General features: G+C 44.8%; 1 protein-coding gene across 2 annotated transcripts; it reads left to right on the top strand.

The window, feature by feature from the left end:
* Positions 1-477: 477 nt before the first annotated feature.
* On the top strand, positions 478-24,007 carry Lhx8 (LIM homeobox 8). Of its 2 annotated transcripts, XM_034500688.2 has the most exons (9): positions 478-690; positions 2,533-2,619; positions 2,808-2,969; positions 6,384-6,505; positions 8,583-8,803; positions 9,322-9,425; positions 13,981-14,076; positions 18,356-18,539; positions 23,294-24,007. In XM_034500688.2, the coding sequence occupies exons 1-9, from the start codon at positions 610-612 to the stop codon at positions 23,338-23,340; spliced, it is 1,104 nt and encodes a 367-aa protein (XP_034356579.1). In that variant the 5' UTR covers positions 478-609; the 3' UTR covers positions 23,341-24,007. The 2 variants fall into 2 exon arrangements, with proteins under 2 accessions (XP_034356579.1, XP_076788227.1); XM_076932112.1 differs by lacking the exon at positions 478-690 and having other exon boundaries at positions 2,520-2,619; positions 18,356-18,543; positions 23,294-23,529.
* Positions 24,008-24,857: the final 850 nt, after the last annotated feature.

Raw genomic sequence — 24,857 nt, 5'->3', positions numbered from 1 at the left:
AAGGAAAGAGAACCATTGGTGCATTTCGGGTGAACTGAGACCTGGGGATCCAAGAGACCTCCGCTTTCCCTCCGTGCGCCGCTGAAAAAGTTGTAACCCGAATCTTTGTTTAGGTTTTGGCTGGGGAGCGAGAATTTAAAGACAAGTCAGATGCAGAAAGCATATTCTTACAAAAAAACAAAAGTCAAGTTAATGGGGGACATTCCCCCCACCTTTAACACTGAACTTAGAATAAGTTGTCTGGTGCAGATAAGATCTTAACATGTAGAGAAGGCGGGTTTTTCATAAGGAGGTGAGGCTGACCCTCCAGGAAAAGACTTTCCCCCACACCCCCTCCTCTCTGCGAGGTTCCACCCTCTGGAAAACACAACTTTCCCTCTTTTCCTGGAGGGACAGGCCTCAGTGTAGCTGAGAGAGGAATCTTAAGAACAGTGGGTCAGAGAGTGGCTACGGTTACTGTGGCCTCTTTGGACCAAATCCGCACTGGTGGCATCGTTGTCCTGCTTGTTAGCTTTTCTTGGCGTTTGGGGACGGAGGAGGGGACACTGCGGACACCCACAGCCTCTGACCCTCTGGAGCTGGTATGTGACGAGCAGCGCCTGCGGGGCCATGTATTGGAAGAGCGATCAGATGTTTGTGTGTAAACTGGAGGGCAAGGACGTGCCGGAGCTGGCGGTTCCTCGCGAGAAGGTGAGCGAGCCTATGCCGGGCGGGATCCGTTGAATAGGAGTTTCCTTGAGAAAAGAGAGTTGTCTGGCTCCTAAACCAGATTGGGAAACTAACTACCTGTCACTGCCTCGTCTCCAGACCTGACAATTTTTTTTTATTACGTAGTAGCGTTAGGTAGTAATCACTGCGTCCCCTCCCCACCGGCTCACTTAACCTGAAACATGGACACTCTAATTTGGGAGACGAAGCCTGGAGCCTAAGACGCTCACGGGGCAGTGTGAGTCCTGCTTTTATTCTATGTAACCTGCTGTTCCCGGCAGTCTGGGCCAGGGGTCGGGGGTCTAGGCGTTTGTCGCGTGGCACCAGATACCACTGGCTGCGCTCCGCTGAACGCTGGCTCTTACTACGGATAAGGCTAGTGTGGAGCTTGAGAACCGGCGGAGACAGACCTGAGGACTTGGGTCCTCCAGAGCCTGCCCGCTCTTAGAAAGGCCCAGAAGAACAATTTCGTTGGAAATACCAAAGGGACAAACTTCGAAGCACGAGGCGAGCCTAACGAGGGAACCTGGCAAGCTGTCACCTAGCTCCTGAGGCAAGACCCGTGGGTGCTCGAATTTTATGGTGGAACCCGGTTCCTAGACTATTGGGGAGCAGGGGTGGGGAGTATCCGCAGGATACACGGGCAAGAGAGTGCTGGTTTGCCTGAAGGTGGCGGGTAGAATTTCTGCCGGAATGCTTTGTGTCCGGGAGGACGCGGCCCGATTGCAACTGCGCTGGGGAAACCCAGGCGTGCGGCCGCTGGCTCACCTGGGGCTTTCAAAAGACAGAGGAAAAGGAGATAAAAAGACGGAAACGCGAGGGGTGTAGGCTGCTGGAATCCGCGGACCCACTAGCCCTAAACTAAACTTCTCAGAGAGATCGCATTCGTTTAGAGAACAAAACTGAAAGTGCAGCCAGGGCTTGGGGGACCACTTGAGCGATGCGTCCGTGTGCTCTAAAACGTTCTGACCCGCATTAGGTGAGGGTTTTTTTTTTTTTTTTAATGGAACAAATTAAATTCAGCTGGATATTTCCATTATTCGGCCCGCTTTTGCACTGGTTAAAAATAATCCTTTAGTAGCTAAAATGTTGACTTAGTGAGCACTAAGTGGCAATTCACACCTTAAAGAAACCAGTGTAAATCGCTTACGGTTCTAATTGCTTCAAGTTTACCAAAGAGCTTCTGGCTCCGTTTAATCTGAAGCATTTTCATTCAAATTGTCGGAACAAACACCAGGCTTCTTAAATCCCACTGTAATTAGCTCTCAAGTATCCGATTAAACCTCTTCACCTTTCGGGCTATCCTATTCAAAAAGCCCCCCCCTTTAAAAAATATATGTGTGTCTTGCTCTTTTAATTGAGGTTATTAAAGAAATCAAGTTTCTCTCCCCACCCCCTCCTCAGTCATCTTTTCTTCTCCCTCACTCCACCTCCCCCCCACCCCACCCCCGCCCCGTGCCCCCTTTAGCCGGGTGTTCCCCGCTCCCGGGTGATTGACGTCTAGAAAGCAATCGCTTTGTGCACTGAGGCCGGTTATTAGCTGGGTACCCCCGGTGGGGGGCGGGGGCCGGCGCGCCGGGGTGAGCGCGGGGCTCGAGCCCGGAGCCGCGGCCGCGCAATCCTCGAGTCGCCCGCTGGCGGCGGCGGCCCAGGGAGGCTGCGCGCTGGCCGGCCAGCTGCGCCCGGGCTCAGGTGCCCGCGGGTGCACGCGCCGCCCTCGTGCGCGCCCTTCAAGAGGGCGGTGGGGCCCGGACTGCGGGGCGCCGCGTGCTCGCCGCGGGCTCCTGACCCGCGTCTCCCTGCCTTCCCGCTCTCGCGGCGCAGTGCCCCGGGCTCATGTCGGAGGAGTGCGGGCGGCCTGCAGCCCTGGCGGCCGGGAGGACCCGCAAAGGCGCTGGGGAAGAAGGACTGGTGAGTGGGACGGCGACCCGAGTGGGGATCCCTAGCTCCCTGGGCGGGGCGGGCCGCGGGGCTCCGGGGGTCTTGCAGGTCTGGGAATCCCGCAGAGCTGAGGGGAAGGCTGGGGACGGAGGACAGTCCTTGGGGTGCCCCCGTGGGGAGGTGGGACGTGAAAAGCCAGTGCTCGGCTGTTCCTGCAGGTGAATCCCGAGGGAGCCGGGGACGAGGACTCCTGCTCCTCCTCGGCCCCGCTTTCCCCGTCGTCCTCGCCCCAGTCCATGGCCTCGGGCTCCGTGTGCCCGCAAGGCAAGTGTGTGTGCAGCAGCTGCGGCCTGGAGATTGTGGACAAATACCTCCTCAAGGTAGGATGGGGGGCCAGGCGAACCCCGACGGAGTCAGTGTGAGGGTCGGGAGGGATGTAGCACACTTCCTGTCAACTAGACACGAAGAGGCTCTCTAGACCCTCTTAGCAGATTAGTCTATCTAAGGCCCCACAGCGAGAAGAGTGATAGGGAATCATAGGATTTTCCCTTGTCATGAAACAGTTTAGGGACAGGGTCGCAGTGTAAATGAAGGTTCCCCTGGACTGTACGAAGGACTCGGTCACAAGCAGCAAAAGAAGGGCTTGAGAAAGCGCCACCCATTCAGAAACAGCTACCGGATACCTAGGCTCTTGTTTGTTTTCCAAGCCTCGACTTTTACTTACTTAAAAATCCCGCACTCTGCAAACTGGTCCCTCCTCTCCAATATACCCATGCTGTTATCCACACAGACTAGTCCCAGGTCTGTGTGTCATTCCCCCCTCGCAGCGGCTCCTTCTGTAACTAAAAACACTGTAAAGTGCTTTTAAAGATCTTCAGTTTTTAACTGTTACCATCATCGCAGTCATAGGTTTATTTACCGGTACCTGGAACCTTCCCAAAGCAAAAGTTTATATAAAGCTTTGAAGCCATTTTGGTACCTCCCAGATCTTTCTAAGCACAGTGGTGTTATGTCCTGCCAGGGTTTGGGGGAAAAAATCTAGCTGTAAAGTTAGGTGCGCATCTAAAACCCTCAGCTGAAGTGTTTCATGGGGTGGTTTCAGAGTCTACGGTCTTAATTTGGTTTAACTTTCTCTTAAAATATTTCACGTGGGGGTGGGGGATTTTGGAGTTGAGATTCTGGCAGGCTGCAGTTACCCGTGTTATGTCAGGCAGGATCTTGGTCCCCTGTGTCTTAATCTGAACACATTGGATTTCCAACTTCAATCGCTTTTAAAAACCACTATGTAAAACAGTGCTTTCCAATATACCAAATTAGTTGCAAACCAGTTCACTTTCTGTCCCCCCTCCCCAAGCTTCGGTTTTCAGAAGGATTAATTACAGAGAATAAAAGATCAAAACGTGAATTAGTGGGTTTCTTTAACTTAATGTCAACATTCAAAAGCTGCTTTCTGGGTGGAATGGGAATATTACTTCCTGGAGCCCAGATAAAGCACTAAAAGAGGCTCGAGTGAAAACATTTTCTAATGTTTTTTATTTGATTCTCGAAGCTGGCAAATTAACCCTGCTTTCTCTTTAAATCTGCATTCTTAAAATCCCATTTCCCTGTGTAGAAAACCATCCACAAAAACACCCACTGAGTCAAATTTAACTTCTTGCTTTGAACAAGAGTCTCAGTGACTACCAGAATCTGGAGCAGTGCTTCTGAAAACTTAAGAAAACTTTAACATTCCACAGCAAAGATGTAGAAAACAGTTACAGAGTAAAATGTATCTGAATTCTGCCACAGACACTAGCATTGACCTTGTATAATTTTATACATTGCTCACGCTTGTCATTGGTGTATAGAAAAATTGTATGTCTAAGTGGTTCTGCAAAGTTTTCTTTTGTAATTGGACAGGAGTCTACCTAGGAAAGTTTTTTTTTTTTTTTTTTTTTTTTTTTTTTTTTTTTTTTTTTTTTTTTTTTTTTTACATACAATCATATTCTACTAGGATTTTTAAGTTAACTAAAATTTAATACCATAGGATCATTTAAACACTCTGAATTCTCAGCATCCCTACCGCAAGTTGAAGTGCTAACTCCTCACTCTGAGTTTGAATCTAAACTTCTCGCTGGTAGCAAATACTTGATCCAGTATAGATGTAGCTTTTGAGGCTGTGAAAACCACCAGCCTCTGGGACAGGCTACACAGTGTCAGACGACAGAGTCAGCTGTGGTTGCTGCCCCTCTATACTCCTGCCCTAACCTAGCCTGGTGTGAAGCCATGTTGGATTAATGCTAGTTCAGGGAAGGTTTTCAGAACCTTCCCAGAGTCTCCTTCCCCTTCCTTACTCTCTATCACAGACTGGAAAGTTAAGAAGCTCTCTTCTCTTTTTCAAAAGAAACTTTGAGGAAAGGTGTCAAGCCAGGCATGCGGTCTGGCTTTTGTAGAGTTAGAGAGAGGCCCTAGCCTCTGTTTTAAAGCCTTGCTATAGAAAATAAAACAAAAGCCCGGTGTGATTGAAATACAGCCTGGAGTGCTGGAAGCTCAAGATGCTTGCACTTCTTTTATTAGCTGGGTACAACTTAGGGGAAAACGTAAGGAAACTACATCTCTGCTTCCAGGAAGTATTCTGTTTGGTTAATGTCTTTTTATTCTATTTTAATCCAATTAACTATTTTTATAGAGTGGGTAGATAGTTCTTTTTAAGAAAGACCCAAACTTAAAATTTTTCATCAGAAATTAAACACCGCTTTGGGACTAGGCTAGAAACCCATTGTTTCCTTCAGAGTATCTTTTGTATTTTCCTCCTGTCAGTAAAACACCCTGACTGCTAGTGTGAAAACACAAACCTAGTTAGGCCCTGTCTGCTGATCAACACAGTTCAGGAGTCGCACTGTAGGCCAGCACATCTGGACACACATCTGTCTCCATTTGGGGGACTGAACTGCAGTGTTTAGGGGGGCAGCACCAACTTCAGGTAACTTCAGTGGTCATTTGTTTTGTTCCTATGCCAAAGTCTAGAGTGCCCTGCTTTATTAAATACCACCCTGTCTCACATCTTGAAGTACAAATAAACATATTTCCTGGGCACATTTAAAACCACCTATAAGCTGGTATCTTCCTTTCTCCAGAGGCTCCATCATTCCTTAGGTTACCAACATCCTCCACCTGGACACTTGTTCTCTGTAGCTGTGTGTGTTAGGGGAGGTGGGGAGACACAGCATCCTTGAGCTGTACCTCAGGAATTTCTGATGTGTAAGGGAAGTGTATTGCCTGCTTTCTCTATTAGGGTGAGTGTTTTACAAATCTGTTCTCCGTCTTTGTTGTTCTTACTGAGGGGTACACTGTTCATAGCTGTTTGCCCAAACTGTAGATCAAAAGGTTTGTCTCCACTTGCATAACTGCCAGGTTATAGAAAGGATTTGAGTAAGGACAAAACCAGAACCAGTATATATATGACTCTAGAATAAATATTTTCTCTCAATGTTTTTCTTTGAGAGGGAGAGAGAAAATGAATATGAAAGAAAACCCAAAATCCTTCAAAAGAATTAAAAAAAAAAAAAAAAAAAAAAAAAAAAAAAAGCTTGAGCTGTGGTCTAGAGGACTCTGGGTTCTGGTTGGAGTCTAGAAGCGGCCACAGCCAGATGCGTGCTCATGGCAAGGGTACTGTTTGGGTGGAAGCATCCAGAGTGTGTGCTGTGGTGTGCCAGGGTTGACTCTTCGCTTGCCTCCCCCACACAGTCAGTGGCTGGGGCTCACTCAGAAGGTGGTGTGGACTGGCTGCTCACCCTCACTTTCCCCCCTTGCAGGTGAATGACTTATGCTGGCATGTCCGCTGTCTCTCCTGCAGTGTCTGCAGAACATCCCTGGGAAGGCACACAAGCTGTTATATTAAGGACAAAGACATTTTTTGTAAACTCGATTACTTCAGGTACATTGCCAAGTTCTCATCCTAATAAATACCCCAAGACATTATTTTAAAAGACTTTTGTAACAGGGCCTTTTGCATACAGTTTGATTACTCAGAGGCAATTATTAGACATATTTCAAAATATTTCTTTTTAGGTCAGATCTTGTTATGTAGCCTAGGTTGGCCTTCAACTCACAATCCTCCTATGTTGGCCCTCTCAGGTGCTGAGTGAGATTAGAGGTTTTAAGCACCATGACCAATCTCTAAATTTTTGGGGAGGAGGTATAATTTGTATTAAAACTAAATTAGTGTTAGTTCACTTTCTTTAGGAATTAGCAAAATAAAACTTCATATTGGATTGTTTTCCCAAACTAGAGAATGAAAGTTTGGGTTTTCAAAACAGAGACTCTTGGGATATGCAATAACAGATGAGACGCTGAGTGGTAGCATGCCTCTTGTTTAAAGTCAGTGGTGAAATGGAATAAAATCATCATGTGTGAAATAACACCTGCCAACGCACCTCTAAAGTGCCAGGCGTTTGGGTACTATAAATCAACTACACCATTATTCGAAGAATAAACTGTTCGACTGTCGTAAATACAACAAGCTGAGTTACTCGGCCAGAGGTCATGCCTTTCTTTTGTGGTCTGTTCTTTGCCTGTGGCTCATGAAATTATCTATCTTTGCACAAGATATTAAATGTGGCAGTTCTCGAGGTGATCTCCCCGTGGCTGTTTGTCAGGTGTTTCCCAGGATGCCCTTTGTGGGGAGTTGTCTAAAAGGGACCATAAGCATTGCTTTAAATGTGCTCATATCTCTTCTTTACCTGCATTCTCAATGAGAAAAAGTTCACTGTAAAACTCTGTCTAGCAGAACTTTGCTAGACCGTCCACTGATTCCGATGTCGCTGAGGTTTCAAAAGGTTCTATCCGAGTTCAGCAATTTATGCTGAATATGATTGTTTGCAGGTTAGAGCACAGTTCCATAACGCTCAGTCTACCTTGTAAAATCAAGTGGGTTTTAAAATTACCAAAAATGTACAGTTCTCGCCAGACTTGCACTCCATCTCTTCAGTATATTGGGTCCCCTTCAACTTACAGAGTGTCTTGATTTTACATTTTTATGTTAAATAAAACACCCTTTGAAATCTTGTATTTTCTTTTAACAATTGGTTAAAAATATTTCTCATTGAAAAATCTTTAGGATTTTTTTTTTTTTTTTTGGTATATGTTCTGAAGTTCATTTTTAGAATTCAATGCTCCAATTAAATTTAATAATGGTTCCTGGGTAGACATAGGCAGATGTGCTAACCTTGTTTACCAGTGACTGAGGTGAGAGACAGAACAGGGTATCTGCGGTCACTAACACTGGGAGCAGAAAAATTCCCCTTTGCTCTGGTATCTTGCTAAGAATGCTTACAGATGTTTCTGGAAGTTTTAGACAACATTGCCACAGTTCTGTGGCAGGCAAAGTGGCCATTTGTCATGGCTGGAAATCCTCTGAATTTTTCGTCCTTACCCCAGAGGGTGAGGGATACAGATTCTGTACGTTCTCTGATCATTTCCTATTTAAATATATTAACACTACTTGCTACCCCCAGTCATCTCAGCTTGGCTTTGTATTTGTTTTGTTTCTGCCACTGAGGACTAAACCCCATGTGCATTCTTAAGTACACACCCGACCGACCATGAGCTAGACCCATCTCCTCAGCAGAATTTTAGTCGGTCAGTGCTTCTATGTTGGGTCAGCATATTTTCACCCTTCAAGGTTTTCAACCTGGAGTGTGTGTGTGTTAATGTGCATGTGGATCTGGAATCTGTAGAAAACCTATACATGCCTTAATAGTTGACACAATCAAAGGGCTGTTGAAACTACTATTTCATGTATTTTAAAAGAAAACTCTTGAAGTTTTGTATTTTAAGAAATATTTGAATTGGGACTATGTCTCAACTGCTTCTTGTATTGACATTAAGAAGAATTAATTTCTGTTTCACTTTCAAAATACTTAACTACTTACACAATCCCAATAGAGCATGATGATGTGTTAGTTTGAGGTCAGCCTGATAGATCCCTCACCATGCCTCCTTCCTGTGTACAGACGGTATGGGACACGCTGCTCCCGCTGTGGGAGGCACATCCACTCTACTGACTGGGTCCGCAGGGCTAAGGGCAACGTGTATCACCTGGCCTGCTTTGCCTGCTTTTCTTGCAAGAGGCAACTGTCCACTGGAGAGGAGTTCGCTTTGGTGGAGGAGAAGGTCCTCTGTAGAGTGCACTTTGACTGCATGCTGGACAATCTAAAGAGAGAAGTGGAGAACGGTGAGTGAGGAGCACAAGTTCAGTCTTTCAGGATGGTGAGCTAGGAGGTAAAGCTGACTTCACCCCAGGGCCGCTAGGAGGTAAAGCTGACTTCACCCCAGGGCCGATCTAATGCATTACTTGCTACAAGGAACAATGGTTGCAAAGTTAACATTGTTGCCACTAAAGGACTCCAGCTGTTGTTTGTCGCCAAAGGGAGGCAGGCCGCCATGCTAGCTCCACACTGTAGTCTGAGGCAGCAGCCTGGAGTTTGGGTTCTGCCTTTCTTTTCTGTGCATGTGCCTTTCTAAGATGGACCTTAGATACATACTTTTAACTTACTGCATTTTAGAAAGAGTGCACAAGGCTATAAATACCGTCTCTTACAGTCTGTTTGCAACAAGTTTAAAAAAAATTTTTTAACCAATTTAGAAGATGCATGATGCATTGCAAAAAGCCAAGGTGTGTGAGGAAACTGGCAGTACAGAAGTGTAGACCCATCTGAGTTACCAACTAGATGGTTTGTTTTCAAAATGCAGGTAATGGAATTAGCGTGGAAGGAGCCCTTCTCACAGAACAAGATGTCAATCACCCAAAGCCAGCCAAGAGAGCTCGGACCAGCTTCACAGCCGATCAGCTCCAGGTAGACATGGCAATGCGCTTGTGATTTTTGAAGCCCATTCCCCACAAAAGAAAACAAACCTAAAGAAAAATTCAAAAGCAGCCTCCATGCTACCTGGGAATATTGTTTTCTAAAAGGCTGTATTATACTTTTTGAAAAGCTCTAACTCCAGGAGAGTGTTAATGTGTACTTACTGCCTCAAAAGTTCATGGTGTGCAGTCTAGTCAATAGTTCGGTGTCCTTCGGGTCTTTTAAGGTCAACATCAAATTGGGGTACTATGTGGGTCTGTCCAGGCTTCCACGAGTATCAGTCTAAGGCATACATTTTTGTTACATGTAGCAACAACAGAATACAACTGTGTGGAGACTCAGCTGAGAGAGGCAGCACTCAGGACTGTAGGGCACCAATGTGTTGTCATTAAATAAATGACATGTTATTTAATGTATAGAATTGCATGAATTTTGTCTAGGGAAGAACAGAATCTGTCCAGCACAGACAGGAATCTACGGTTGATGCCAATCTCAAGGGGATTGAGGCAGCAATTCTATTCTCCGTGTGGCGGTTGACTCTGCCCTTGAAAGTAGAGGGACTGCCTTATCATAGCTGTCCTGGGTATGAGCATTGGCTCGTTTGTAAAAAACTGTCAAGAAAAATACCCGCTTGCTTTGGATTTAAGTCTATATATGATGAGTCTTTCTGACATTTTTTTTCCAGATCAAATTTTTAGAAGATGAGCATGGCTGAGGTACTTGTTTATGTTAAGATAAATAATTTACTGCACCTCTTCCAGGGGCTGCCACGTGTGTTGTATATTTAGTGTGTTTGTATGTTTAGGATGGAAAGCAATCGTGTCTTGATAACAAATAAAAGAAAAACCACTTCTAGTAGTCAGAGACTGGCCAGCATTTAAGACCGATGCAGTAAAAATGTTTCAGGAGTAGTATTTAAAGAATGATTAGAGGGGTAACCTGGGTGTTCTGAGAGAATTTGGCAGTGGACCAGATTCAGAGTATTAAAATCTAATCCATTAAGAAAAAGCCTCTAAGAACACAGTTGCTTATTGATTAGACATTAAGTCTTTGACCAATGAGTAATATGTAAAAAATAAAAGAATTGAGAGATTTGGTTTCACTTGAACCTTGTTGCTCCTGGAGTGTTGGAGAAAATCACACACATCCTGGGTTTGAAGTGAATTTTTATCCGAGCCTTGCAGGAATACTCAGCCTGAACAGGTGGGCTGGGTTAGACATAATCGCTAATAAATGACTGTCATATTGAAAGTTCCTCAGAGACTTGGCCGTGACTTTGACAATTACAGGTTTTATAATTTGGATGTGAAAATTCCTTATTAGAATTATAACTGTGGGAGTTTGAAATCATGGCAGGTACCTATACAATCTCCTGTGGGAAGATAATTACAGAAAAGAAATCGGTGATTATCTGTGGAGGTTTATGCAGGCCGAGTCCTGTCCATATCACCTTCGACTCCTCACCCACTCCAACAAGTCTGCAGTGTAGTCAGCCTCTCCACGAGCACAGGAAGGACCCACGAGGCAATCAGCCATGCTAGCGAAGAGCAGAGAAAAGGCTCGGACAGACTTGCCCAACCTCTGTGCTTTTCATGTGGTTTTGCCTCCCAGGAGACCATGTGCTTTACCAGAACCCAGCAATACAGAGAAGAGAAATCCTGAACTTTGCAGACAGACTTACAATAACAACTTTCAACATTCACAAAATACTTAAACCATGCATTGCTATGTAAGAATGTGCCTTGAATCGTAAGCTAAAAAACTGATGAGATTGAGTTCTAAAGGTGAAAGCAGGGTCTCTCATCTATTCAGTATTCAGTAGCATTGATCCTACACCAGAGACTCAAAACCAATGCAGTGCAAGGCTCAGCTGTTCTAAAGAACAAGAAAGCCTGGAATAGCTACAGATTTAAAAATAAAACAAAACAAAAACAAACAAATAAAACCCAAGTCATTTACTTTAGCCAGATTATCTGATAAACAAGTATGATAATCACCTTGTCAAATTGTCTCAATTTTGAGAAAACTGAATGTATTCAAGTATTGACTTTAACAAAATAATAATAAATCACCCGTGAAAACTGAGCTGAGACTGTCCATGTGGTCCTTGCTTTGGACAGAGGAGTGTTAACATAGGGTAACTAAAGAAATTCCCAAAATTCCATTTCAGAGTCTCACAGGAAGAAAAGTTTCCAAATCAGAGGGTTATGGCTACAGATGTATCTCAAACATGGGATACAGATGTATCTCAGACATAAAGAGGACACTTAAATTCCTGCTTGTGCCATGGTTCACTCCCAAAAGCCAGCCATATTGGCATCAAACATGCCAAGGTTGGGTCCTACTCGTATCTACTTTTGGTATCATTGTTCAGATGCTGGTACACACACTTCTGGCTTTTCTGGATCTTGGCATTAAAGAGATGATGCCACAGGGCTTTGCCTTGATCATCCCCAAAGAGCTCCCAGTAGGACTGAGAATGATTTGCAGTAGATTGAGCATCTGCCAAATGGGGAAGCTAAGTAATATTCAAAGGTCTTGTCTTTTCTGTTTTCTTTCTTTTTTCCTTCTTTCCTTTTTCCCTTCTTCTTGTCCTCTATCCCTCCTTCCCTCTCCTTCCTTCCTTTCTTTCTTTGTTTGTTTCTTCCTCTTTCTTTCTTTCTTTCTTTCTTTCTTTCTTTCTTTCTTTCTTTCTTTCTTTCTTTCTTTCTTTCTTTGCCTGAATACTGGTACTACCTAAAAGACTAGCAAATGCCCTATCTTCCATAGAATAATTCTAATTCCTAATGGCTGGAGTGGACTTAAGTTCCATTTTCTCCCTTGATGAACTATCTTTAATAAATATATGTTGGTTCTATTATTAAACTTTTACTTCTAGAGAGGTTTCTTCTCTTTCTTTTAAAACTAACCAGTAATGACCTTAGGAGCAAATCCCCAAATATCTGTTCTTGATGTTTGTGAGAAATTAAAGACATGATCAATTCACTTGCCATTTGTCTTTGGGATGTTACATTCAAGTCACTCCCCCCTTCCCCCAACCCCCCCCCCCCACACGCACACAAGCACACCTGGATAGAAAAGCAGTCCCTAGGATTAAAGAAGAGAAAAAAGAAGGGATGTGGAGTCCATTTTTCCCATGTTTCAAAATAAGAACAAAAATAAGAACAAGTCAATGTTCTTTTTACAACGAATCTATCTATACAGTATTAGATGGGAAACTAGGAGCACTTGATTCTAGAAGAGTCCTAACCAGGGGCATCTTAACTATAAAAGGGTCATTTGCAGCCTCAAAACGTTTCTGGACTTTTTCTCCATGCTCTTGAGACTTTCCTCATATTCTCAAATTTCCTCTGTCACCAACTCTGAAGTGCACACTCTATCACAGGCAAGCAGAGACTATAGCCCCTCCCCCCAAGGAGGATAGTGCAAAAGAGTGTTTTCCCCTAGTCCCCCTGGGAGTCTCACTGCTCCAGTGAGGGACTTTACAAAGTAAGCTGTTGGGCTTCTTCTGTCAAGTGAAGAGGCAGACAGCACTGGCAGGAGCAGGCCAAGACACAGATCACTCAGCCTGGAAGAGGGGCAGGGGAAGGGCCAGCAATGAAGGAGCTGACTTCCCATAAGTCACACTATTTGGAAATGGGTGCTCACAGACAAGCACAGCCTACTGAATACCCTTATTCTTTGTTAATTATCTTTGTCTCATATTCTCCTCAGCTGATTGACTTTATGTAATAAAATTCTAGATTACTGGATGTTCTTAAGCCCCTTGTCCAAGGATCCAAAGGCCTTGGGCATGGCTCTCATTTCCTCTTCCCTTTACCTTTAATTAGAGATAATTATTGGAATTTCTATATTTTTCTTCTAGGACCTTAATATCAGGGACCCCTATCCCCACTATACATGTCATAGAACTTGGTAAAATGATATTAATCCAGAATGTCACTTGACTCTGCTAAGGTCTTGTTGCATGGACTAAAAGATGTGTCTCCTTTTAAGATCTCAAGAGGTGGCTTCATATGGAGCAAACCACCCACCCCCACACAGACACACACACCAGTGACATCATTGCAGTATGCTGTAATCCATCTCTGCAGCAAAGTACCATCTGTAAATCAACACAAACTATGTGAGAGCCCTTGAAGCTGTTTGGACCCACGGAAGCTAGAGATAACTGTAGTGAGATTTGAGTATTTTGTTGAGTTCCAGTGCAGGGATATTTCACAAATGAGAAGCCAAGGGAGGGAGAGTCAGAGTCTGTGTGTTTTGGGAGTTTTGGGACTGGATGGAGAAAGGGTAGCATGTCTAATGACATAGCTGAGGGGCAGAGTTTTCTGGTCCAGTAGGTTAATGTTTAAAGATCTTAGAATAAGAGTTTGTGTAAATTTACAAAGTACGCCTTTCTTTTACTTGTGTTGGCTGCGTTCATTTTCGGTACCAAAATACAATTATGCTTCCTTTAAGTGCGTTATCTTTTCCACCATCAACATGCAAGAGATCACGCTTTTAACTATTTACTCCTAACATCTGTCTTCACAAACAACCACAGGTTATGCAAGCACAGTTCGCTCAGGACAACAACCCAGATGCACAGACCCTCCAGAAACTGGCGGAAAGGACAGGCTTAAGCAGACGTGTCATACAGGTGAGAACCCATAGGTAAACCAAGAGATGCAGAGAATTCTGCATCTGATGCTTTGGGTGTGTATGCTCTTCTTTTGTGACAAAACTTAGAATGCCAGCTCCTACTTCCACTCTGAGTCATTAAAAAAAAAAAAAGATTTATTTATTTTATGTATGTGTGTACACTGCTGCTGTCTTCAGATACACCAGAAGAGGGCATCATATCTGTTTTTTGGGGGTTTTGTTTTGTTTTGTTTTTAATGCTCACATGGCAAAACATTTCCTTGGGAGATGCAGCACACTTGTCTGCTAACTCCAGATAAGGAGCCCATGACAGACCAAAGTATGGACACCACCAAGTGCAACTTAGTGAACTAGTAAGGAAGGCTTTTTGGGATAACTTATAGGAGCAGAACTGACTCAAAGACAGCTGCATTACTTAGGCCCACCCCAGCATAGGTGACAGCTCACAAAGCTGGGAACATGCAGATACTGCACAGCCTGCAGGCAGCTCAGCAGGCTGGAGACTGTCCTTTCTAGGTGCCTCCTGTGATCTAAACCTCTTCCAGGAAGCTGGGTCTGCTGGTTTCTGCTTCCTCCAGGCAGCTGCTCTGGCCTCTACAGTCATCTCTGCAGCTCTGCTCTTCTGAGAGTGACTCTCAGCTTTTATTGTTTACTCTGGCAGGGAGAGGGTGGGGGCTGGTGAATCTGGTCAGTTTCAGTGACTTCCTGAAGTTATTCTGAAGCCATTTGCCTTCCTGCTTAAGGAGCTTCCTACAGGATGTGGTGTTTCAATCTCAGAGGAAACTGTTAAACAACTGCCTGTCATGGGCTTTCCTGGGCTAGCCACCATTTATCAGATGATTCTTTGTTCATCTTTATTCTAGTCACAGAAACTTCAGATCCTTAGGCTGAGAAATATTGAAGTTGTAAGACAAATCAGGTTCTAAGCTCTTCTCTCCTCCTCTCCTCTGCCTTTCCCTACTTCCCCTCTTTCTGCACCCCCATATATAGGGCGTGAGCTTCCATCACTAAAGATCCAGGAAGAGGTGACATAACCAAAGCTAGAGAGGAATGAGGTGCAGCCAAACATACTACGCTGTAGAGTTCATATATGGGAATTCTGGGATTGGGATTGCAAAAACCTCTTTGCAGAAGGAAGCCATGATAGGAGATTGGGGAAGAAAGGACAAGTTGACATAACATGGGAAGAAGTGGAGCCAGGAGTTTTGGTTGTGGTGACCAGAAAACCAGTGAGGTGGTTGGTTAGTTTGCTCGCCCACTCACCCTTTTGCTGGTTCATTTGTTCCTTCTTAGTTTTAGGAGATTTGACAGCAGTGTGGGCCTATAACTAACTGCATAATGATAGTAGCTACAGGCTGCTAGCCAGAAAAGAAAACAGCCTAGAGACTGCAACAGAGAAGCAGAGGGAAGATTGTTGCTAAGTTAGAAACCAAAGCTCAGTTGGCTATTGGGAAGGAGATGCAGTCATCTTTACCCGTGCTAGCTGTGCAGTGTGGGGTGACGGCTACCTCATGTGGGGGCAATGGCTATGAGAATCACCACCTGAAGGATAAACAGGGTCCCCCAAAAGCCTTATACCTTTGACATTGGGTCAATCTTTTATAAACACAGAGCGTGTACAAGGAGTGGGAGGGACCTGAGAGGGAGGATAGGGTCACAGGTGTATTGGCTTGGAGCTTGTCAGCACCACAGAGGGCCGGAAGAAGGATGGCCCTTCTTCATCAAAGAGGAGGAGACCGCCTGAGCCAAGAGAGCACAGAGAGACCAGGGACGTGAAACATGATTTAAAAGAATTGCTAAGTTCCTTTTAAAAACCAAAGGCACTAAACATCACCAACAGGAAAAAAAAAATCTAGCCAGGGCTGGGGTGTCACACTTTCCTTTTGGGAAAGTGTTGTTCCTGAGGCTCTGTACTTGCCCCTTAGGTGCTTACTCTCCAGGGAGCAGGAAGTGTTTTAGAAGAACAGGTAATCCTGCACTTCCCCTCCCCCCTCTAGCTCCTGGCCCTCCAATGCTATCAGCTTCTCTAAAGACAGGGCTTCCTGCTGCTCTGGTGACTGCAATACCCTGAGGCTCCCTTGGGAGGTAGGTCCCATATCCTCTGTACAGCTCACACATTCAGAATGCTGTTTACTTTTACAGAGGAACTAGCAAGGGGTCAGTCCACATGGAGTGCTTAAAAGATCTAGAAGTAGTGTAACATGAAGGGCTACATGACTATCAGGAGGTGGAGACAAGGAGGGGAGTGTGAGGGGTCAGCATCTTCAGGCTTCTGTGCATGGTGTCCTGGGAAAGAATGGATAGAAGGGGCTGGCTTAACCCACTGTGGAGTCATGACAAGCTGTGTCTCTGCTGCTGATGCTCCTGCAGGCAGAGGTTTCCTAACCTCTGCTTAAACTCCAGGGATCCCGTCTAACCCCAGACTCTCTGTATATTCATGGTAGAATGGAGAGGTAAAAAGTTCAGACTTATGACTGTTGTGAATCTGGCAAAGGAGCCTTCCCAGAGTGGGTCTTCTTACTGAAGGAATAAGGACCCGAGAGAGATACCTGCTTATTGAAGGAATAAGGACCAGAGAGAGACAGCTGCTAGGACTCACTCCAGGCACCACTCTCTCTGACCTATCTTCAGACACCCCATATGAGGGCATCAGATCTCATTACAGATGGTTGTGAGCCACCACATGGTTGCTGGGATTTGAACTCATGACCTCCAGAAGAGCAGTCAGTGCTCTTAACTGCTGAGCTATCATTTAATACGTGCACATTGAATCTTAGATGTCTTTGGTTAGATAGCTGGTGACTCCTGCTATTACAGGTGTCATGTGACCTTGGTACACCTAAGTCTGCACCTGGAAACATTCCTTCCGCCTTTTTCTAGTCACCCGCGCACCCCATGAGAGTGATAACTCCCTGGTTTGAATTCATGGCTGGCCAGCACTCAGTTTTTGAGTCCCAAGGGACAGCATATGTCTTTGAAATCAGGTCAACCTTTTTTCCCTTAAGAATTTTTTGCAGCTTCTTTCTCTTCTCTCATGCCACGAACCTCCTGCTTACCAGACCTGGACACAGACGACACCACCCATGGCCTTTCCCTCACTTGTTCTTCCACTGAGATGCCAAAATGCTTATTCTAATTTCTTTTTTTCTTTATCATTTCTCCTGTGACACAATTTGTTTGGAATGACGGTGGTCAAGTTAATGGTGTGTGTGTGTATGTATATGTATGACGAATGTGTGCATGTGTGTGAATGTTTTGGATTATACACAGGGTCTTGCACATGCCAGGAAACATTCCACGTTCGAGCTACACCCTAGCCTGTGGTAGCTTTGTTTCACAGAATAACTCTGTGTGCTGAAGTTGCCTCTCATGACAAACCACCCTCTCATATGCAGATTAGTTTCTGGATATGGTCTGGCAGTCAGGCCTCCTGTGCCCAGATCTGGCCTCACCAGTCTGGAATTGCTTCATTTCTGCAGAGTGGTTGGTACTTTGCCTTTTGTGAGGCCTTACCAGTTGGGTGTGTTTGTAGTTCATTCTCCTTAAATACAACTAGTTTGTTCTTCTTAGCATGCTTCTAAGGGAATAGTCTATGTATTCACTAAGAGAGCCTGAACTCAGCAGGTTAAAATGTGACTGGGATAGCTCAATCAAGAATTTTGTAGAAAGCTGTGAGTTCCCAGTAGGGACTTTAATAATGTGAACAAGGATTTGAAATGCGTCCAGCAGGTGTCTAAGAATACAACGGCACTTTCTTTTTTAAGTTCTGATTAAAAGACCTTTCCTGTTTTCTGCTTTTTCCAAATGCCCATAGTAAAACTAGAGATATGTTTCTGGAATGCTCAAGGCTTTACTGTTTTTAAAAGGTGCTTCTTTAGCATAGAATAGACCTTGACACCACCAGAGACTACTAGCTGGGGGAAAAAGACTTGTGAAAATACTTGAGCTAAAATGTTTATTCAGTCCATGGACTTCTTAGAAATCTTTGAGGCAGGATCTTGTACATCCCAGACTGGCTTCTAGCTTTCCACATAGCCAGAAATGACCTTGAGTTTATTGTCTACCTGCCTCCTCCTCCTTCTCTGGAAGGTGCTGGAATTACAGGCATGCACTACCATACCCAGTTTCTATGAGGCAGGGGATGAACCAACCCCATGGCTTCTGGGCCTTTCAGCCCCAGCTGCAGCCTTTTGGAGAGCTTGTTCTGTGCATGGATAACTCAGGCTACTGATCAGAAGCTGCTATGTGATCTCACCGCACACTCTTCTCCCCGGCAGGTGTGGTTTCAGAACTGCAGGGCCCGCCACAAGAAACACATCAGCCCCAACCACTCCTCCACTGCCCCAGTCTCAGCTGTCCCCTCATCTAGGCTGTCTCCACCCATGTTGGAAGAAATGGCTTATTCTGCCTATGTGCCCCAGGATGGGACGATGCTGACGGCGCTGCATTCATACATGGATGGTAGGTACTACAGCTGGTAACCTCTCACCTGATTATCGATCTCATTCACACTTTGAAAGATTACCTCCATCATGGCTGAGAAGCATATAGGGGGTAAACGTATCCTACTCTTAATTTAACACTCTACCGTAAAGCTGTGTATTTAAGTGATGAGCCAGTTCTTGAGTGTTTCTGTTGTGTTTTCTGTTTATCTTTGCTTCTGTAGCACTGGCACTGTAGATATGTCTTATCTGGACCCTTGGGGGTCTCAGAGACAGAATCACCAACCAAAGAACCATGCCTAGGTTTTTGTTGTTGTTGTTTATATGTGGGGTTTTTGTTTTTTTTTTTAATTTATTTTAATTTATTTTTTACTTATTCACTTTACATCCTGCTCACTGCCCCCTTCCTGGTCACCCCCTCCCACAGGTTTTCCCTATCCCCTCTCCCCTTCTCCTCTGAGTGGGCAGGAGTCCCTGGGTATCCCCCAACCCTGGCACATCAAGTCTCTGTGAGGCTAGGCACATCCTTTCCCCCTGAGGCCAGATAAGGCAGCCAGCTAGAACATATCCCACATACAGGCAACAGCTTTTGGAATAGCCCCCACTCTAGTTGTTTGGAACCCACATGAGGATCAAGCTGCATATCTGATACATATGTGTGGGGAGGCCTAGGTCCAGCCTGTGTATGTTCTTTGGTTGGTGATTCTGTCTCTGAGAGCCCCAAGGGTCCAGGTTAGTTGACTCTGTTGGTTTTTCTGTGGGGTTCCTATCTCCTTCAGGGCCTGCAATCCTTCCTCCTATTCTTCCATAGGAGTCCCCAAGCTCCATCCACTGTCTGGTTGTAGGTGTCTGCATCTGTCTGAGTCAGCTGGTGGGTGCAGCCATGCTAGGCTCCTGTCTATAAGCATAACAGAGTATCATTAATAGTGTCAGGGACTGGTGCTTGTTCACAGGATGGGTCTCATGCTGGACTGGCTATTGGTTGTCTGTTCCCTCAGCCTCTGCTCCGACCCCCATCCCTGCATTTCTTGTAGACAGTATAAGTTTTGGGTTGAAGGTTTTGTGGGTGGTTTGGTGTCCCTATTGCTCCCCTGGGGGGTCCCACCTGGCCACAGGAGGCAGCCTCCCCAAACTCCGTAACCCCAATTCTGTGGGTCACAGCTGAGGATGCCCCATTGATTCTTGGGTGCCTCCTCTATCCCAGTTCTCTGTCTCTTCCTGGAGATGCCCCTCCCCACCTCCCTTCCCTGTCAGTTGCAGATTTCCATTCTCCTCTGGCCATCACCCCTGCCCTTCTCCACACCTGGCCCCAGACTCCCCCATTCCCCTTTCATCCCCTCTCCCACCCAGTTCCCTCCCTCAGTCTGCCTCCCATGACCGGTCCATTCCCTCTTCCAGGTGAGACTCAAGCATCCTTGCTCCTGCCTCCTTGGGTCTGTGGACTGTAGCATGGGCATCCTGTATTTTATGGCTAATATCCACTTATAAGTAAATACATATCATGCATGTCCTTTGGGGACTGGGTTACTTCACTCAGAATGGCATTTTCGAGAGCCATCCATTGATTTTTGCTGGCAACATTTTTCTTTTCTTTTCTTTTTTCTTTTTCTTTTTTTTCTTTTTTTTTTTTTTTTAATTTTGAAAGATTTCCTTTATTTTTATTTTACGTGTATGGGTGTTGCCTGTATGTACATCTGTACCACATGCATGAAAGTAACTTTAAAGGCCAGAAGAGAGCGTCTCTCCTGAAACTGGAGTTACAGATGGTTGTGAACCACCATGTGGGTGCTGGGAATTGAACCTGGATCCTCTGGAAGAGCAGCCAGTGCACTTAACTACTGAGCCGTCTCCCCAGCCCATTTTTAACTGAATCAATATTTAAACGATTTACTTTTCTATGCTCAGAAAGATTGACATCTTTCTGGACTGGAGGGTTTGTTTTGTGTTATCTTGGGTTTTTTTTTGTTTGTTTGTTTTTAAATATACTTTTTAAAAATTTAAATAAGTCAGACATGTAAAGCACACACACGTGCTGGGTATGCTGCACTTGCCGCGGTGAGCGTCCTATGTAAGTGCTGTTTGGATAAAGGAGAGCAGCAGCAGCCTGAAGCCCCATGCACCCCATGCTCTTTGGCCAAACTTTACCCTGACTTTAAAAGCCTTGTCTTAATTCTTTCTTTTTAAAACTTTTTAACATTTATCTACTTACATGTATATGCACGTGTGTGCATGTGGGGGTGTGGAGTCAGAGGGAAGCTTTCAGGAGTCAGTTCTTTCCTTTACCCCTGGGGACTCCGTGGATTGAACTCAGACTATTAAGCTTGGCAATAGGTGCATGCTGAGCCACGTTGTGAACCACACACTAATATCCCCTTCTCTCCCCTCCCCTTCTCTTCCCTCCCCCTCCTCTTCCCTCCTGTTCCCCTTCTCTTCCCACTTTCCCTCTCTCCCTTTCCCTCTCTTTCTCCTTCTCTCCCTCTCTCCCTTCCTCTCTCCCTCTCAACCCCTCTCCCCCTCCCTCCCTCTCCCTCTCCCTCCTCTCTCTTCCGTGGAGTATGAGAGTCCTAACTCTTGCTGATTTATTGTACAGAACTCCACTTGAGGGATTGTTTCATGCCTATTCTGTGGTTGATAGCTTTTTGTGTTCCAGTTTGGGTATTTCAGAAACACGCTACTGTGGGTTCTCTCGAATACATCCTGTGGTACCTTTTGAAACTTCTCTCTGGTAAATGCATGGGTTGTGTGAGGACATAGTTGGAGCAGTTGCTCTACTTCAGGAGTTTCTGCCAGAGGCTTCACAGCTTGTCAGATCAGCTTTCACATGTGAGCCCTGAAGGTGCTCCTGTCCCCGCAAGCACTGAGCTTGTGTCCCTTCTTCATCGTGGCCAGTCTGGTGACCCTGTAGTACCATCTCATGTTGATCAGCTTTTCCGCATGACAGACAAGATGCCACAGCCCCGTGGACATCTGTTTAACTCTTGCGAAGACCCTGCATGTATATTTAGCTACTTTCCTGTTTTTTAGCTACTTTCCATTTTTCACAATGGATTTTATTTCTTGATTGTAATCTATTTATAAAGTCTTTTGATCACAGCATGTATTGAAAGTATCTTTTGCTTAGAGGCTTTTCTAAGTTGTTTGACGTGTTACATTAAAAGGACCGCTTATTTAGCCTGTTGTGGCGGCATAGGCCTGCATCCCACCACTCGGGAAGAGGCATAGGCAGGTAGATCTCCGAGTTTGAGGGTAGCCTGATCTACATAGAGAATTCTGGTCCAGCCAAAGTTACATGGTATGACTCTGCTCCAAAAAAATTATTTTAGGTCAATGATGAAGATTTTTTTACATTCTAGCTTTTTTGACCTTTCATTTTTAGTATATTTTCTTTTAATTCATCTTCTAGTTCACAGATTCTCTGTATGTATAAGAATGTCAAGCTCATCCGTTGGCTTCTTGTTCAGTTGCTGTAGTCCTGCACTTGAGGACTCTTATCTGTGCTGACACCCATCTCCTTGATGCCTTAGTCTTTATGTGAACATTTGGAGCATCCATGTTCACCACGTTCACGTGGAGGCTCACGTTTGATGGCTCCAATGTTCGGGCTTTTTCTGCATCTTCTCTGATGTTTCCCCTCTGTTTTTAGTCAAGCCAAATAACTTATTACTTTCTAAAACAAAGCAAAACAAACAAACAATAAAACCAAAAAACCCAAGAAACAGAAAAGCACTTTATTTCAGATGTAGGTAGGAAGAAATAACCTGAGGCTCTGGATGGTCTTTCTACAGAGATGACTGTAGCTTCCTGTGGTACAAACCTGGGCTACAGGAAATCACCTTAAACACAGTCCTTGTGAAGCACGTCTGCATCAGCCTCAGTGCTTTTGATTCTGGAGCCTCAAATGAGGGCCTGTGTGTGCGTGATTTTTGTTTTTCCACTGCCCTGCCAAAGCCCCAGCCTGAGAGACATTCCTCACAAGTTACATTTGTTAGTATCTCTGTCAAGAAGAATCCTCTTTCCCTTCTCTCCTCTCTGGCACTGGACTTCAGGGCTTCCCACTCCCTGGGTCTCCTCCCTGCTCACAATCCAGACACTATCTGGCTCTCCTAGTTGCTCTCAAAGGGAGGTTTGGTTTGAAGCAGCATGGCCTTGGCTGAAAGCAGAATTTCATCTTAAGTTTTTGTTAAAAACAAACAGCCCATAATACCATTGTGCCATGTGGTCACGCTGCTGTTGGAACTGTGTGTGTCCTTCTGAGAGACTGCAGTGCCACTAGAGACAAACATGTTTAGATGCCAGTAGAACATGGGGTTTCTCACCTGTGAACCCAGGACCCTGGACACTGAGGCTGAGAAGGACCATGAGCTGTAATTCAGGAAGAGTGCAGTTAAGCACTGAGTGTTTCCTACACCCTGATACCTGCACACAAAGACAGCCCACATCTTCATACAGGGCTCATGTACCTTCCTCATTGGAAGGGCGAGGGGCAGGGAGGGAATGGGACAGGGATGGAGCACACCACCATGCCCAGAGCCTGTGCCTCCCCCTGCTAAAGGCCAAGGATCACCTGGATGCTTAGCTCACTCTCTGTATGAATGAGCTCATCGGTCCTGCTGAGGTGGGACAGTGACCGTGACCGTTGCTAGTGTCTGATACCTAGCTATCAGGTGAAACTGACACTACACCCGAGACAATGACCTTGGCATGTTCTTGTGTGTTTAAGCCACTCTCAGTCACCCTGAGGAACTGATGCCTACATCTCTTTCTGTTTTGTAGCTCACCAACAACTCCTGGACTCCAGCCCTTGCTACCCTATACAATGACCCAACTGCCAATAAGTCATACCGAATTCCTTCTTTCAGGGATAGAAATGATTGAGGATATAAACTTGTCATTTATTATGTATAAAATACCATTGAAAAGATATTAATGTTAATTTTTTTTATTTAACACTCAAAGCATTTTGAACATCCTTTCGCTGCCCAGGTAATGTATCTAGAGTTGGCCTGCAAGACACTTTTATTGATTCTTCATTTTGTTTTTTTTGTAAAACTTATGTTTACAAGAAGAAAACAAGTCAAAACATTTTTTTTTTGTATTGTCTGGAAATAGTTGGCTCGAGTGTGTATCTGTTAACTTATTTGTCACCAAAAGAGCACTTTGCCTGAGAGGCAGGACTGATAGTGTGCAAAACGTTTACAATCCTTTGTGAAACTGTAGTTTATCATTAGTTTGTACCTGTAAGTTATTGTTATAAATATTATCTGTATTTTTTTGTCATATACAACTTTATACCTTGAAGCTTGTATCTGTGAATTTGCAACTGAAATTTATTTTGCCAGTGTTTTCTGGACGAGCTGAAGGCGAGTCCATCGTAGCATGCCGCGCACACCCACGGCGGTGTCTGCACTTGGGGGAATTCTAGCTGTAAATAACACTCTAGTTTATGAAGCCTCATCCTAAGTTCATTAAACACTTTGCATCCTCGTGAAAGTCGCAGCTCGCTTGTCTTCTCTGTGTGTTGTCACTAGTAAATTCCTCTTAGTTCTTTTTTTTTTTTTTAAGCTGTTTTCTTTTGAGCTGGGTTATAGGTACATTTTGTAATAATGTAACCTATAATTGGGAAACCTATTCGTAACAAAAACAAGCCCACATGAAAACATCTCATCTGGCCTCTAATAACTTTGAAACTAGCTTGTCAAATTAATGTGAACTTAAAGGCAGAATGCTCTTCAGACTGACTGTTGGAGAATTCTGCTCTAAACATAGAATTCAGCCAAATGATATTTCTTCAGAGTTTTAAAGAAACCAGAAGTATTTGAGTTTGAGTAGAGATTCTAGAACAAGGGCTCTGGGTTTGTTTTTGTTTTGCTTTCCAAGTAACTGCTTTCCCTCCCCTCCAAAAAACCTCTTGGTTCTAAATTGTAAACCCAGGACTTTACCCTGTGCTTAGTCATAGACACTTCTCTCTGATTACAAAGGTGTGCAGTGCCACGTAGGGGGAGTGTGACTCTTGGGCTTGCGTGTTTGCTTAGTGGAACAGATGCACATCTGGCTGGGGACTGGAAGTAATAGTGAAGTGTTTGTAATTCCAGCCTACTCATCATAAATGCAGCCAGAACGCAGTCACATGGGCACAAGTAACTGGATGGACAGTCTGCCTCGTACAAGAAGCTGTAAGCCCCAGTGGAAGGAAGGAGGAACAATTTTCTTTTTTTCAACCTGCTGTTCTGGTTGCAATCCCTTTGACCAAAGTCCAAATAGCAGAGCTAAAAGTCACTCTGAGCTATTGGGAGATTGATGCTGGTCTCCTTGGGTCTCACTACCTGACATAGGCAGG

The sequence above is a fragment of the Arvicanthis niloticus genome, chromosome 4 (genome assembly GCF_011762505.2).
Source record: "Arvicanthis niloticus isolate mArvNil1 chromosome 4, mArvNil1.pat.X, whole genome shotgun sequence".
NCBI lineage: Eukaryota > Metazoa > Chordata > Mammalia > Rodentia > Muridae > Arvicanthis > Arvicanthis niloticus.
The sequence above is the reverse complement of the archived record's forward strand: the minus strand, read 5'-3'. Positions and strand labels throughout refer to the sequence as shown.

What these genes read in the sequence shown, in the direction of transcription:
- Lhx8 (XM_076932112.1), top strand. Translation starts at nt 2,545, where the DNA reads ATGTCGGAGGAGTGCGGGCGGCCTGCAGCCCTGGCGGCCGGGAGGACC. An exon ending in GCGCTGGGGAAGAAGGACTG is followed by an intron (nt 2,620 to 2,807) that starts GTGAGTGGGACG and finishes CTGTTCCTGCAG; the next exon opens with GTGAATCCCGAGGGAGCCGG. An exon ending in CATTCATACATGGATGGTAG is followed by an intron (nt 18,544 to 23,293) that starts GTACTACAGCTG and finishes TCTGTTTTGTAG; the next exon opens with CTCACCAACAACTCCTGGAC.